Source organism: Haemorhous mexicanus, chromosome 1 (genome assembly GCF_027477595.1).
Source record: "Haemorhous mexicanus isolate bHaeMex1 chromosome 1, bHaeMex1.pri, whole genome shotgun sequence".
NCBI classification, from domain to species: Eukaryota; Metazoa; Chordata; class Aves; order Passeriformes; family Fringillidae; genus Haemorhous; species Haemorhous mexicanus.
The window spans coordinates 38,313,953-38,331,092 of NC_082341.1; the positions used below are offsets into that span (position 1 = coordinate 38,313,953).

Consider the following 17,140-nt stretch of genomic DNA (forward strand, 5'->3'; position numbering starts at 1 on the left):
TGAGTAAGTTATTATGAACAGACACGTTGCTAATGTATCTGTGCTTTTAATATTGAGACGCATCCAAGCATCAAAATGAAGTGTGTTATTTTAGAATTTTAATTGTTCCAGCATACTGGCACATCTAATAGGTGCATGTTCTTCCTTAATTAAAGACAACTCTTCAAGATCAGTACACTGTGCCTCGCTGATCCATGATTGCCTCAGCTAACTCCCAGTCAGCCAGTAAAGTTTATAGAAATCCTGCTAAAACCTGAAGACTGAAAAAAAATCTTTCTCTTTAAACAAGAATGATTTCCCTTGGCAAGATACAGAGATGAATCACTGCCAACACTTTCCTTTAAGAGCTGCGTTAATAAAATTGGGCCAGATAATACTCCTTATTTCTGAAACATCTTTTTCTTAGGCAGCCTCATATTTCATGCAGGTCTGTGGTAGGTAGCCTGACAGCAATCAAACACAAGTCTAGAGAGAGGAATGAATTTCTCCCTCCATGCTTACAAAATGGATATTTTAGTAAATGGATGTTTCCTAAACTAGATTTGCAGAGCTCTGTTATTTTTGAAGATAGGTAACATTTTTTTCTCCAGACAACAGTTTGGACATCGTAATCGAGTCACCTATGCCTTAATATTTGTGTAACTGCAATCATCGTGCAAACTTAACAGAAGTCAAATGCATTTCTGGCAATTCCACAGAGCTCAATTTTTAGAATCAAGTCATGGATGGCAGCCTTTTTTGTGACATACATCTGTACAGCCACATTTATGAAGGTATCTAGATACCTTGCCTGGGTGATGGAAAAGCTTTAGTCCAGCTTCCCAGATGGGAAGCTAAGGCACCACTGTAAGACCACTTGACTTTCTTTCTATATATATTTGAATGTTTCTATTGAATGTTGAGAAGTGAAGAGACAAATCTGTAAAACTAGTTCCTGAAATGAGAATAATATAATGAGACTTCATTATAAGCCATATTATATGGTTTCTACTGTGAACTGTAATTTCTAAAATTGATATTAGCTTCACTGACTTTTTCCTAGTAGAAATTTGATCTTTCTAGAATGTGCTCCTTTCTCCTCTAGTGATAACCATTGTTCCTTACTGAAAAAACTAATTTTATTTGTTTTCTTTTTATAATACCGTGTTCATTGATCACTTTATCGTTCTTCTGTATTGCTTTCAACGAGCCCCGCAGATGGTTAAATACGTTGTATGTGGACAGTTGAAATTGTGATTTTGTGAAAGTCAGGAATAAATTGTAGTTCAGCTTGTAGGCTGTGTAAAGCAATTCAGAGCCCTGCTACCCCCCTTTGTTCTGCCTTGAATCACGCTGTTGTTCCAGTTCGTGCGCGTGTGTTGATCAGGCTCCCGACCGCGAGCTCGTTTTATTGCTGCACAAACAGGGATTAGCGCTGCCGTGCTCCTTTTCACTCGTGCCCTGGGTTTGAGCACTCTTTTCAAAGGTGAAAGGTTAGTGGAGTAATTCAGTGGGCCACTTCACCTGTCTCTGCCCCCAAAGAATTACTTAGTCTGTGCGTTATTATTAATGATAGCAAAAAGAGAGCAACACTGCTGCTCTAAGATCACTGAAGGATGCTGTGATGCATTTCACATACCTCATTTTCTACATCAAGACCCACAGTATCCTTGACATGGTCTTCTAGGAGTTCACTGAGTTTGAAACAGGTGATATGTGGCCAACTATGAAAATTTCCTGAGGCAAAGTAACACAATAAATAAAATTACTCACAAACAATTCATCTTCTCTTAATCCCTTCCTCTTGGAGTACTAAATTGTTCTGTGACATATTTGGTATAGCATGTCTCACGCTGCCTTTGCAGTTTTCACTTTTATAGCACTATCCTGGATACCACTGAAAACAATGTAAGAAAGTATAATTACATATTAAATAATTTTTAAATTAAGGGTGGTTTTGGTGTGAATCAAACTGTCACCATTTGCTTTTAAGAAAACTGGTGTTTCGGTGAAATGTTAGTTTCCATGCTTGTCCCAGCCCTAACTTTAATTTTTTTTTTTTTTTTTTTAGTTTGCCTTTTGGGTCTTAAAGATTGGTAATTGTACCAACAAAAAATTGGACTCAGAAGTCTTGGCTTTAGCTGCAAGCCAATATAGGAATATATTCTGTCCTGCACTGCTATTTGCAATGAAAGCACCAAACAAAATGGAGCTACTGAAAATATGAACTTTTATTCTGGGGAGGTTTGGTTTTGGGGTAACCAATCCTGCCTGTACTGCTGTACAAAGATAACTCCAATGCAGGTATCCTGTAGATAACATAGAGAGCACGTTGACTTTTCCTTAAAAAAAAGAGCTCAAGCACTCCACATTTTTTTCATTGAAAAATAAATACAGCATAATATCTCGTAAGAGAGGCTGTCCTAAAGGAAACAAACAAACAAAAAGTAGTATTCCCTAAACCAAAAACTCTTCTAAATGTGTAACTGAAGTTAAAATAACTAGAAAATTACTTGTTTCATGTCACACATCCTGTCCAAAGAATAGGAAACATTTAATTTCTGCTGACTGCTGTTTCAGTACGGGTAGTTCTGTAGAGCCTCTCAACAGGGTGCTCTCCCAGCTATGAGCATGGAGTCGTTTAGTTCAGGAGAAGGAATAAGACCTTTCAAATTACATCTAACCTTTGGAAAATCTTCCACTTTAATTCTCTTCTTCAGCTGGAGCCCAACTCTTTACAGCCTGATACAGAGCTGAATCTAAACCTGGACCAAGAAAAAAAAATAAATTCTAAATATTTGGCTGAAGTAACTGTGAGATTTTTATAGGTCTGTGTTTTTTTTAGGTTTTAAGGTACTCCAGAAATCTTCTGAGAACCCACTCGTGGTGATGTAATAACTGGCTCCATCAGCTGTTCTCTATTAAAACTGCAAAATACTGCAATGGAAATAAAATTCTACTTTATAAAAGCTCATAAAAACATATAAAATGCATACAAACACCATCATGTACATTTTAAGTCTAAATGTCTGTCTCTTTAACCATGTTGGCATTACAGATTGGAATTTCATTGCATATTGTGTGGTTGATGGGGAAGGCACACTGAAATCAAGCTGTTAAACACACCATCTCCGTTTTTTATTTCACTAGAGTATGTTTGCTGTATTTTTAAAAGAGCATTGCAAAGCCCAGGAGATGAATTCTGCTCTGAAATTGCTATTTGCTGACATAGAAATAGCTGTAAAAATACAAGCTGAGAAAAATACAGTGTAGCAATATATTTTCATTTATTTGGGGGGAAAGTAGTTTTTAAGGAAGAATTATAGTCTGCCTTCTGAATGATAAAGCAGTTTAACTAGCATTAAACACAGCTGAAATTTCGTAATGGCCAAACCTCAGCTCATCCAAATCCCCAATAGCATTAACTCCCCAGAATTGAACTGTAAATTTGATTAGCCTTACAATAGACATGAGACACAAATGTTCTTCCTTATACAGTCATATTCAGTGGCTGCAAAAGAAGATGACAAGGTATTGTGGAGCAGTGCATCCAACCTTTTTAAGCTAGGGACAAGCTCCAGCTCACCCAGCTTTCAAAATCACATAAATACAGGGCAATTTCATGAATTCTAATATAACATGAGGATTACATATGGTGAGGTGAGGAGGGATTTAGCAGCTGCAGTCTTCCTGTAAATCATCCAGATTTTTTTCATAGTCTAGTTCTTTAGATTGACATTTTCCTTGTAAACTGCATTGCTGAACCATAGCTTCTGTCCTTGCCTGTTTAATACAGTGCCTTTTATATATATTTTTGTTACTCATGCACTGTCCTCTGATGTGAAATTTGATCCTGTAATTCCTGGTGTATTAATATTTTGCATGGAGTTAATCAGAGTATAGGATAAAAAATGTCCTTTACACAAAGGTTATGGAGGCATCCTAGGGTGGAGTTTTAGAAGGAATTGTAAATTACAAGGCTTAAGATTTCTGGGTCCAGAGTTGGAGCAGCTCCTCCAAGCTGGCACAGCCACCAGCACCCAAAGGCTGGGAAGCCCATTCCTGCCCATAGGAGGGGAAGGAGCTGTGCACAGAGGGTGCCATCCCAGCTCTCAAGCCAGCCACCACACATCTGGTGATCTCCTGCCATGCCATGAGTTGCATAGATATGTTTTTTATTTATTTATTGTGGGCTTATTTTAATTTCTTTCACAAGATTGTTTCAGCAACACATTCCTGGCATAGCTTTGTACTCCTATCCCCTGGTAATTGTTGTCATTTGGACACAGTCCTGTTTGGAGTAAAATTCTGAAATTAACCCTGATTCATTGATGAATCATGCTACTTCTTTAAGGAAAAAAAAAACCATTAAAAACTAGAGCAGTTGACTAGTTATAGAAACGAATTTCTAGCATCAAGATTAAAACCACAGATATATGCAAATGGAAAATAAGAAAGCTTTCTGGTAGTGGGAAATGGAAACAAAAGAAAAATGTTGTTATGAATTTTGAGATCCAATTTTCCTTTTCATCTCTTAATTAGCTAGTTTGTGCAGTGGTTGTTTTATAAATACATATTAGGCCCTTCTAATGGGTATTTCACAATAACCCTTAAGCAGTGCAGCCCAGCTGAGCACCAGGTGGTGCTCAGCCATGTGCTTCATAGCATAGGGGGGTAAATGGGGACCATTGTTTCTTCCTCATACTTGGTATTTTGTAGGATTTCTTCCTCATACTTGATATTTTGTAAGACTTGAGCACTGTAACAAAGGCTTGTGCATGTTGGGAGTTAAATCTTTTAATTGTTTTAATTAAGATGCTTCAATTTATCTTGTAATCTCTGTGTTACGCCCGTCACGGCGAATTACGCAGCAGTGGTGACTCGTGACTCGTGAAGTGTTGAGAGATGTGTCTCCTTGGACCTGCTGGCTGGAGCTGCCCACACAGCTGCAGGGAGAGACCAATGGCATTTCTGGAGCTCACACTCTCTCCTAACATCCTGTGGCACAAATGCAGCATGCTGCTTCAAACTGGCTGCTGTGCCCCTGCTTGGGTGTCTCTGGGCTGAACTTTACATTTCCCTCCTCGCCAGCTGTCCTGTCTTCCCAAACAAAGCAGTTGTGCCTCCTGATGGCTTTATGGCTTCACAGCAACTGCTAAAATAGGCCAGTTCTTCAAGCACCTATTAAAGTGTCCTTTTTAAAGTCCTCATACATATTTACATGTGACAAACCTCCAGACCCTCTGAGGGAGATGTGAAATAGCTGAGCCTCGCTGTCAATAACTGTTTTTCTATTCCTTGAAATAAAATCCTTGCTCTCAAATGAGCAAGTGGCTTTTCCAAACTGTGGGTTTGGCTTTTTATTCAGTATTGTTATAACCAACAAAACACACAGCCAAACTGAAAAAATCAATGTCATTGCTGTAATTACTGAAAGTACCTTTTAGTAGTGTTCGCTTTGCAGCTGGCTGTGGGTGCAGCTGGTCCTGCTCATGCTACAGCAAGCAAGGACCTCTCTTTGCTTCCACAGTCCTGCTTCATACAGGCAGACACCAGTGGAGGAAGGCACTGGCTTGGGGGAAGCACCTGAGATGATTGATAGTTGATTGTCAGGTCACTCAGAAGGAATTTACACACCTAAAACCAAAGCTTTGTAGACCTCAGACATCTTAGAGGCCGTCACCTCCACTCTTTCAGCTGCCAAACAAAACACTGCAGAGACAAAGGCTTAAACACACGGATAAATAAACAGCCCAGTTCTTTACATTACTGGACTTGAACAGATTTCCACACCTTACCAAGAATGCCTTTTCACTGATTCTGTCACCCCAAAGGAAAGAAGACACTGTCCCATGCTGGAAGGAGGTTGGAGGAAGAGCCTGTACCTTCCAAAGCCTTGTAAAGATATATGGTTTTGAAATACTTTCTTGCTCCTAAAAGGAGATACAGAGGAAACCCCATACTAGGAAACCAAACCTTCTAATTATCATCGAGGTTTGGGGATGATGATGTGATCCTCAGTAGCCTTGCAGTATATCAAGGAAATCAATTTACAGCTCCCAATGTGAAATTCATGCTTTTGCAGAAACATTTATTCTGCACATGAAAAAAACTTCCAGATTTGAACTAGATAAACCTTTACTACAGCACATCACTGTTCTCTGACTTACACAAGGTTTTATAAAGATCTCAGAGGCATCACTTTAAATACACACTAAACCTCAATAAGAACTTGCCACATTCCAGATGGTAATGCTGTGATATTCCTGCAACCCTTCCCAGCCAGATGCCTCAGAGCCCAAACCCCACCTTCCCCTACAAGCATGAAAACCAGGATATGCTTCAAATTTTGCTTCAAAGATTCCTTTAAATTTCAACCTCTGGTCTGCATTTCTCCACAAGTCTGTGGAAGTGTTTCTTTGCACAGGAGCCTTGTGTCCAAGGAGGATGTGGGAATTTGCAGCAGTACTCTCAGGCTCATCCCCAAGCTGCCATTACACTATGACAAGGTTTCCCTGTTGCTGTTTAGGGAAATCTTTTGCGAAGAGAAATGTTGCCCTTTCCTATTGCTCAGGTTCCCCATTTACCCTGCAGTGCTTCTCAAGCCTCATTCCAGCCACAAATAACTTGTTGCTACTTTAGAGCCTGTAGGCTGTTAACCTCCTGTTTGCACAGGACAAAATCCCTCTAATAATCCCCTGTACAGTTTCTCTTCCTGGCTGTGGCCAGGATATGCAGGTGATATAGTTTCCAGTCTACAACTTTTAAATTTTATCTTAGACCAGATACTCTTCTTTTACACACATGCATGTAAAAATAATCCAGTCTAGGCCTCAGTGGCCTCCTCTGGATATATTGAGATATTAAAGATGAGCACATGCAGTAAGTGTTTGCAGGACTGAGACTAAGGGACTTAGTACTCTGCAGTCACAGTGATAACTTGTCTTGCTAATTTAGAAGGTACAAACTTAACATTTAAATCACAGGCTCTTCCTGAAAATGCAGGTTATGCATGGAAAGCAAAATAATTTTTTTTTAGTAGATATTATTCACTAATATTCACTAATTACTCACTACTACTCACTAATATTCGGTAAGATTGGGAGTCAGGCAGTCAAATGATTTTTGGCTAAGCCAATGTGTTTCCCCTATCATAAACTCTTATCATCAACAACCAAACAAAAAAGCCCAGACTTACTCTGCTTGACAGAAGGCCTGGCATCTCATCCCAGGAATTTCCGTGGTTAACAGTCCAAGCACCACACTCAGATTACAAATGTACCGAGAAAGCCAGTGCTCAGATTGTTCAGTGGCACCATCTTCAGAGAGCAGCAAAGCTGATTAATACCTGGCTTTCACAAGAAGTCATCTTCATCTGTCCTAAGTCAGGGAAAAGTGTGGTATCAGTGCCTCTGGACATGCATGGTACAATCTCAGAAGATTTACTGTCGCAGCAGAAATATCAAGAGCATGTGTTCCCCTCAAAATAAGGGGGAAAATATAAATTTTGTCTGCTTAAAATGAGAAAAAATGTTGTCTGAAAAAGAAGAAAGTTGATGAAATACAGTCATTTGTGGGAATGTCTTGTGTTGGGTTGTTTTATTTAGGGGACTGATTGGTTTTGATTAATTATTTGTGAAGTAATTCGTAGATCCAGACCATATCATGCAGCATTCTGGCCATAGGAATGTTCAGAAAGATCCCATAAATTAAATTTAAAAATCCCACGATTTGGAATTAACTTCTGTTGCTTTGAAAATAGTACTTGCTGCCCTAATTCCTTACATTTCTTTATGCTTTGAAACTAAAAGTATTTTAAAGAAAATGAAACAACATTCAGCCCGATAATAGAATTAGACCTCATCTCTTCTTAGGTGAGAATATGAATAGTTGTGGGAGTTCTAATACCATAAATAAATTACATCACCTGAAGGTGAGTTTTAGCTCAAACTAAAATTATCAGAACATTTTTTTTGTGAGGTAGAACTTTAGAAAATGAAGTTTGAGTTATATGTTTACGAGACATGTCTAGCTAATTGCCATCCATCTCACCTTCATCTCCTTCCTTCCCTGCTTTGCAAACGGAGCTGGTGTGTGTAGACACCTTGTTAGAGCTAAGAGAACTGAAGGAATGTGGATCTAAAAATATCTTTTCCGTCCTCGCGGGGCTGACACGCGTTTCACGGCTTGTGTTTCCTTTTCAGCTGACCCCCTGGTTGGAAGCATTGCCACTCAGTACATGACTAACAGAGCAGAGCACGACAGAATGGCCAGACAGTGGACCAAGCGATACGCCACATAGGAACCTCCTCTAGGATTTGCTGGACCTGTGCAAGCACATTCACTAAGTGCATCAATAGCCCTTCCCTTCATTCTTATTTTTTATTAAATCTTGAACCATTTTGTGACAAAAGGTTGTCCTTACTTCCTATTTTTTCTTGTTTTGTTTCATTTTGGTTTATTTTTATTTTTATTTGTTCTGGGTTTTTTTTTTTTGTTCTGTTAACTTGAAAGTTGTTTCCCTCAAATGTAGACAGGGAATTTTGGTTATCAGTGCAAAGAATGTTGGATCTGTAATAGTATAGAGCTTTATCAGAAAGCTTTGTATTAATGTGTGGGGTTGGTTTTTTTTTTTTTTCTTTCATGTGGTTTTGGGGAAAACAAACAAATTCAGAATTATATCTCATTTCTACTTAAATGTAGTGTTTAGGGTTATTTTTTTGTACTGAAGTCTTTAATGGTGGGTGCATGCTACTGGGAACAAGTTTTGTATAAAAGCTTAAAATCAAGAATCACTGTGCATTACTAAGACTGTGTTTATCACTAGCCTTCTGTTTCCCACACAAAAGGCTATTGCATTGAACAAATTAATATGTATTTTGATTTACTTAAAAAACAAAAAAAAAAAGTGCTTGTAAATTTCTTAGGGACCTGCCACTTTTGACTGTGGATCAGTTGATGTACACTTGTATTATTAAAGCACTCAATAAAACACTGTGGCTGATAAATGCACTTCTTGCAGGACGGTGCTTTTGCGTTTATGCAGCTTAGTCCTCACATAATACAACTGCAGGTTAAAAAACTGTTTTTAGACCTGAACTATTCACTTCTCAACAATGCATTTCTTAACTTAGACTTCTTCATTGTGTCTTTCTTCATATACAAACATCTTCCAAGTTTCAAGGCCTTTCTTTCATATGTCTGTGCTCAGCCTTGCTATTCAGAAGCCTCTTGCTGCATCTTTTACGCTGTGGCTTCACTATATCCATCTTGTTACATTTAAAATAGTTGGCAATAAAAATAGCCCTGCAGTGAAAGCAGAATATTGATGTTGATTTTATACAGCAGGCCTCATTTTGCTTTTCTCCAAGCTCTTTGACTGTAAAAGCAACTGTTATTTAAAAAAAAATAAATGAAGGTTTTCGATGGGAAAATTGAGCCCACTGCACCAATCATTCCCAGCACATTCAATGATAAGGGTATTTCTATTCAGATTTGACCTTCAGGCTAATTTTAGATATGCAGCCATGGAGGGAAAACTTCTCCTTGGCAAAGGAAATGTGTGGGTGTTGTGATTTAGAAAATATACACTATGATGCTGATAGCTGAATGTTCTTTGTGTTGTAAGGCCTATTGGAAAATCCCTGTCTCATACAATTAAATGTTACAGATGCTATATACAGTGCTTGCTTGCCCTCCCCCCTCTCTCCTTGCCTCTTATGTTTAAAGAAGATCTTACCTTACAGAAGATACATTACAGCAGGGTCACTGTAAACAGGGAGACAGGGAGACCAAATCCCATTACACTCCAACCCAATTCAACCATCATGAAAACTAAAGCAGTCAAGGTGTCACCACAGGGTGTCTCTACACCCACCACTGCATTGCTCAGCATTTCCAGGCTCTTTTGTTTTTCTCTTGGTCATTTGCTAATAAACTGAGCAGACATTCAGGTTCAGTCTGCTGGTGAGTTGCCCTCTGCGTGAAGAAAAGCTGAATTTTGATGTAGCTGTAGATGGTCTAGAACTACCACCCCAAGAACCATTGGGGATCTCAAAGAAATAATCAAACTCTCTTGATCAGAGCAAACAGAGAATCTTCTACTGTCTGTAGAAGCCAAGTGTATGCAAGCCCAGCCATGCAACATTTCAAGGCCAATGGATCCTAAATACAAACATGAAGGAACAATGACATTTCAAAAACAAAACAAAGCCAATCTCAGACTTCTCTGAACCAGAAGTTCTTACAGTTCAAAAGCTGTGCACTTTGAATTTGCAGGTAAGTTGCCCTCTCTGTGAAGCTGTACAGTCACATTATGTTGGATAATATAAAATTACTGTCATAAGAACCATGAGGATCTCAAAGAAATAATCAACAAGGACCAACCCACATTGATTAAAGCAGATGCAGTCTTCTGGCATCTGCAGGAGCCAAATTTTTGCAAGTCTGGCCATAAAACATTCTCCTCTGTTTGCAAATCTGCTCTATTTGCCTCCCAAGTAATTACTTTTCTTCATCTGCTAAACCTGGGAAATATGAAGCATTATTTAAAACCTGCTGTTGTTGCTGAGGAGAAATGAGCCATCCCCAACACAATTCAGTCTGCCAATAGAGGCCCAGTAAAAATAATGCATTGGCATAATCTCTTTTTTCCTTTTTTTTTTCCCTAGGAAATAATTGCACTTTGTTTTGTCTCACCTTTGCTCTTCAGATCATCTCTCAATTTAGCTGATTTCTGCTACTTCTTTTATCATAAATCATCTTTCTTGTTGCTTCTAGTTAGTGGAGTCTGTGTGCTGTTTTCAGACAGCTGGGAATGAAGATGTTCAAGTGACTTGCACATACTAAAACATTCAAGAGGCAACAGTTGGCCTAAAACCACATGCAAAGACCATCAGTTCAGCAAATATCAGTATTTTCTCAGGGACACACAAATGCTAAAGCTGGGACTTGTTCTTTCAAGACATCCTACAGCTGTTCTGAATTCAATTGCAATATCAAGTAAACAATATTTAATTTCCAGTAACCCCAGCTAAATGTCACTGTTCCATACCCTTTGAGTTCAACTCGGATGAAGCAGAAATCAGGGAACTCTCCAAAATGCATATATCCCATTCACAGATTACTGAAGTGGTGTTCACATCTCCCTGTCCAACTGACCAGCTGATTTCCCTCTTCAGAAAATTGCAGAACAACAATGCTTAAATCAAGGTTCCCAAAACCATCCTGTATTTTCAGAGATGGCATTTCCAGGCTGCTGCAGGAATGAGCAGGGCCATAACCCTTTTGATTGCATGCATTATGGGTGATTGCAGCCAAACTGTTAAAATTCATTACAACCAGCTGCTGTGCCATGAATAAGGCAGGAGTAATTCCTCTTGAAAGATCTTGGTTCGGGTTTTCCTACTGTGGGCCGCAGATGGGTGGTCAGATCCCATGCCCAAGCAATGGATAGCAGCTCACAGCCCTTCTTCCCTGCTACCCTGTGCAATGATAGCAGGGGAGTATAAAACACCAGAAGGATTGAAACCATAAACCCCACAAGAATTGGGTTCCTCCTCTAAGCCTTCTCAACCTTTTAAATTCTGTCCTGGGGACAGTGCATGCTCTAGACACTTTCAGCATGCTGGTATGGTGTGCCTTAATCCCTCTGATTTATTTGTCTCACTCACCCATTCCTTCTTTCTGGATCCTTTCTTCTGCTTGATGAATTTATCCCTCACAGCTGAGAGACCACCCAAGACACTGATCCCAGTTCAAGTAGCTCTTCCTGAAGTTGCCTGAGCATAGTAGCCCCTTCAACCCCTGCAGCAGATGCCAGGAGCCTGCCCCCAGGCCCCTCTCCTTTCCCCCTTGTCTGAGGCAATGTCTATTAGAACAGGAAAGCAGAGGTGGCTCCAGTGGAGTAGGAAGATGCCTTCAGGCAGTGCAGCAACTCCCAACTACTCCAACTCCAGTGGTATCCTGGGGTGCCTTTTCTCCTCTCCAGTTCTCAGAAACTTGTCTCTGAAGGTGGACATCTTACTGCAGGCCTGCATTTTGAGTTGTGAAAACTATAGCAAAGACCCAGTGAAAATTCTGTCGCCTCCAAAGTCCCAACATCCAGCCTTGGCAGCCACAGTTCCTGCAGAGCCAATTATCCCTGCTGGGTTTTTTTCATCCTCCGTTGGTCTTTCTTCTCTTCTGCTTTTCATTCCCGTTCCTTTCTCCTACCCTTTCCTCTATTACATCAATACTACATCTTGATGCTTCCTTTTCTCTCCTTCCCTGCCTCAGTCAGAGCTCTGTTCATGGTCATGAAGACACCACTTCTGTAACACTGGAACTGCCTGAAGCCCCCTGATTTTTAGGTCTTAGAAGCAAGAAAGAGCTTTGTATGAATTAAGTACTTCCTCATTGTGGCATGCCTGGCACTGGCTATAAACTAAATCACTTCTCCCACACACATCATTAGCAGTAATGAAATCCAGGCTGGCCTCCTTAGCATGGCATCCATATGCAAATGAATTTCCTCAGCTCAAAGGATCTGCAGAGCCAGTGCATGGCTGCCTGGGATGCCTCCAGCAGCCTCTCTCAGGTCACAACTGGAATACATTTGAGGACTACTACTACCAGGAAGAGTTTTATGATACCTTTAAATCCATCATTCTGCACCCTGATTCCATCGTGAACTTTAATAGGGACTTAGGACTCTCTGGAATAATGAAAAGAGCAAAGCAAAACATACCTTTCATGTTTTACTTTGATTGTGAAAGTAGTCATGGACTAATGGAAGGTTAAAACAAAGGCAGGGCTACTAAGATGCTCTAATCCCTTGCCAGTCCTAAATTAGAAAAAAACTCACTTCACGTAACAGCTGAGTAAAAGACATATTAATTTCTATAGATTTTGCAGAGCAAAGTCCAAAAACCTCATTATCCAGATGTCCTAATAGTACATGTGGATGATCAGATCCTGCATTCCAGGAGAGGTTTTCAAGGGAAATGCCTTCACTAGGAAGAGCTTTCCAGCACCTTCATCTCCCCACCTCAGGCAGGCTGCACGGAGGACTCCCTCCTTGATAGTCCCTTGGGAGACAAGGGCTGGAAACAAGAACCTCGGGTCATTCCTTTTTGTCACTGATGCTCAAATACACTCACTCACAGCAGGCATTTGTTGCTGCAGAATCAGTGCTGGGGTCCCCTTTTGTGTCACCGAGGACCTTGGGGTCAGGCAAAACAAAGGGTCACACTTCAGCTTCTGTGAAATGCCTCCTTTCTTTGCAGTTGACTCATAGCCTTTGTAAGGCCCTGAATGGAGCCTCTTCACATGAACGGGGCTCCTACCACATATTTCAATACTGCCCTGCTCCTTTCTTCACTTGTCATAAACAGGGCAAAGGAAGTGCTTTGCTCATCAGCTTTGGAAACACCTTGCTGATAGCACAGAACTGTGTGCTTGCCCGCTTTCAAACCCTTCCATTTCCAGTGCTTGGGCACCTCTCAATTTTATGAACATTTCTCCAGTAATCTCTGCACAGTGCCAGGGATCTGCAAAAATCCTGCTTCCTTTGTTCTTTGGACCTCATGCAACCTTCATCCTTACTCCTCTTTGTTGCTCCCCGTTTCCTAAATCTGCTTCTTCTCTAAGGCTTCAGGCCTTCCAAATCCCTTCTTTAGCCCAGCAAACACCAGTCACCTCTGCTCCAGGCTGCTCACAGCCCAGTGTTGTCTGCGTGGTGCTCCAACGTCTCACTGAAGAAGGGAAAAGACCACTCCAGCACTAGAGATTGCTGCCATCTTTGCAAAAAGAGAGATGAAAACCTGCTTAATTCTCCTTTGTGTAGAAGAGAATGCAATCTTCCTGATGCTCAGCACTTTCACTAAGGTGCAAATCCTCTCTCTGCAGATCTCCTGTTCTCAAAGTTCACAACACCCCTCTCCTTTAGTCTTCCAGTATCGCAAGTAGGAGCAAAACAGTTTATGCTAAATGCCATGAATGTTGAATATCTAATAAACCAAATAAAACTTCCACAAAAAAAATCTGTGTGGTGGTAACTTCATAATCTTTTACACAGGAAACTGAGTAAATTAAAAAGTCGCTCTTGTTTCCTGTTCTGCTTTATTAAGTATTGTCCACCCATTACATCTTGCTGCTGAATCAAAAGAAAATCTTCCTGAAATCTGCTTAGAATTTAAATCCTTATTGAAAAGCCTCAAAGAATAATCACAATGTGTTCTTTCATATCGAGGTAATCTAATCAGAAAGTCTCATAAAATTATTTATATACATACATTTTAATGATAATTTAATAATTTATAGTCTTAAAGAAATAATCTCATTGTATTCTATTTCATAATATACATCATGAAATACAATATTTCATTACCATGTACATTTTCCATTTTATCTACTTAAAAGAAATGCAGATTGGAATAACTTTGATCAAGTATTTTCTAGTGGAAGAAGATGACTATTTCTTTTGCAGTGTAGCACGTGTGGACTTACTTGTCTTAAAAACATAATCCTATTTGTAACTTCTTCCTTTCAATTTGAATAAAAGATTGAGTGAGATCTGCAAACAAAAAATGCCAGTAGTCACTCAAGCCCTGCTAATGTGCTGGTTGGAGCTGTTAGGTGTAACCACTCTGTCTAATTTTCAGAGAAGACATTGAAACTATGGAGGCAGAAGGACAAGAGATGCAGTCAAACACCAAGAAGAAACAAAAAGTAATTAGAGAAATAAACACCATGCTCCAGCAATGTATATACATCATTTCCTCTCCTCTCCTCTCCCCTCTGCCTGTCCCCTGTCAAGCCCCCAGGAGCAAATAAGTTGTGTTTTGTTGCATTTTTAATAAACATATCCCTGCTCTGGACACCTGCTGGCACCTCCAAGACCAGAGAAGATTTGGTTAAATCTCCCAAGTGGCCCCAATGATGTGGTGTTGGGTGAAAGCCCAACCACCTCCAGTGCTGCCCACAAGGGTGGTTCCATCAGTGCAGAAGATGAAATTAAAAAAAATAATGCTAACAAGAGCTAATGGTGAGGCCCTTAGGAATTCAAAAAGGGGGAAATGTCAGTAGAAACCTCCTGTAGGTCTAGCAGAAGTAAACTTGTCTATATAGGTGAATTAAGGATCAAAATGTCATCCTCCAGTCATAAGTGATTATTCCAAAGTACAGAGCAGCTTTTCCCTGTCCAGTGTTGCCCTACACCATGGCAAAACAGGAACAAGACACTTCCACTAGACACGTAGTACATAGCCCTGAAATTTATAGACTCGCCTTGTCCAGTGAGAGAGAAACATATTGAAATATTAGTTGCCTAATCCATATGGGCTGTTGCACAGTTGAATAAGATTGATTAAAGTTATTAGAAATATTTACATCTGCTAAAGTAAAATCACTCCTCAGACTGAACTTCCTAACACTAAAGACTTGTCTTTTAAAGACCTGTTCCTCCAAATAAACATTGCTGCTCCCAGACAGCAGCAAAGCCCATCAGCTAGGAGAAACTGAAAAATATCTCTGTGTCTCTACTGAACTGTTTGGGAAAAGTAGAATATATTGGTTCTCCAGGGAAGTGGTAGGGTGCTAAGTAGTGACTGAAATTACTTCCCTTTTCCCTACGGCAGCTACCACAGTGCTCCACCCTTCCTGAGCAGGAGGGAGAGACCACAAGACCCATGCACAGTCTCTACCAGCCTGCTCCATGGTTAAATTAATGCACTGTGATTTACAGACAACCTGTAGATCTGCACAGCCACCCTTGATCCACAAAGCTCAGCACGTGAGGATGTTTTTTACAAACAAGATCTTTTGTATGGTAGGTAGATTTGCCCAGGGGGGAAGACTTCAACAGTATTTTGTAATAAAACTCATCAGGAAAAAAGTTATTAACTATTTATCTGTGTCACCAGTCCTCCAAATATTTATACAGGTAACTGTATTTCTTGCACGTGTATGAGATCTCTCTAACCAATCTGCTTCAGTTGGCCAAATAACTTTTATCCATTATATTGTTTTTCCTACATATTTACTTGGGGTTTTTTAAGTATTTTTCTTGTTAAAGTGCCTACCTTCAGTATGGGTTTACTTTATTTTCACAGAAGTACTTAAAAACAGTCCTGCACGGACTCACAAATGCTGCAGCACTGACAATCTGAATATAAAACACCATGTAAACCTAAATTAAGTTGCCCTACAGGAATTGATCTTTATTGTCCCAGCTAATAGAAAAGCAAAATTTAAAAAACACTGAAAAGCAAATTCAATTAAGTGCTAGTGATCTGGGGTGTCATTAGTAGCATAAGCAAAGAGAGGTGTTGATTTACTACTTGTTCTGTTCAGCCTGGCTTTGGTGCTCTGAGCAGCTGTGCTCTGCCAGGAGGAAGCAATCTGGAAGTGGAGGAGTGAGCTCCAGAGGTTTTCTGTGGCCTGTCCTCGGGGACTGATGGCCACCACAGGTGGCCCTGGAGGTGGAAGCTGGATGAGGAGTGGGTAAAGGTGGAGACTTTCCATGCTGACCAGGTCATGCAGAGACTATGAAAAAAGCTGGTTGCTGAGCCAGGGTAAGTAGGACTTTTACTTGAGGTTAAAGAGAGCTGCCTAGTGACATGATTCTGTTTCTGTTTATTGAAATTTGGCTGCAATGGTTTTTAGTTTCCTTTTTGGTTTTTTTTTTTAGATTGGTTCTTTGAGCTTAAATGTGTTCCTGTTCTTCCTGAGTCCAACTAAAAGCGTGTATTCTGGGTGTGTATTTAGGCTACAGTGTCATCTGAGGCTGTGGACTATAGGTACCTTCTGACCTTTCGTGTCACATGAGGGGGAGAAAAGAGAAAGGATTATGAGTATTTCTATGTATGAGCCTTTTTGCAAAATAAAACACTGCTTTGTTTCAGCAACTGAAGCCACAGGAGGTGCCTCAGTTCTTAGATGACAGGTGATAAAACCGTAGGATGTATTTTCTGTTTCAGGTGAAAGCTTACCTTAGAATGGAGGGATTTACCTGCAACTTAAAGGAAAGTATGAGAGACCTGCAAAGCACCGTAGCTTTTAACTCTGAATTGAAAGAGAGATGCTCACTGGAGGTAATGGTGGCCTCGAATCAACTTCAGTTCTTGTGTTAATGAAGAGTCTTCACTTCCCACTCACTCATGGGTGAACTCCGATGGGCTAC

General features: G+C 40.1%; 1 protein-coding gene across 2 annotated transcripts in view; it reads left to right on the forward strand.

Annotated features, from left to right (window-relative positions):
- The window catches only part of LOC132327224 (ubiquitin-conjugating enzyme E2 E2), a 202,039-nt gene extending 193,052 nt beyond the window's left edge, over positions 1 to 8,987 (forward strand). For both annotated transcript variants that reach the window (XM_059846192.1, XM_059846183.1), the window contains exon 6: positions 8,184 to 8,987. In XM_059846192.1, the coding sequence (XP_059702175.1) occupies positions 8,184 to 8,281 (98 nt within the window). In that variant the 3' untranslated portion in view covers positions 8,282 to 8,987. The remainder of the gene's footprint in view (positions 1 to 8,183) is intronic.
- Positions 8,988 to 17,140: the final 8,153 nt, after the last annotated feature.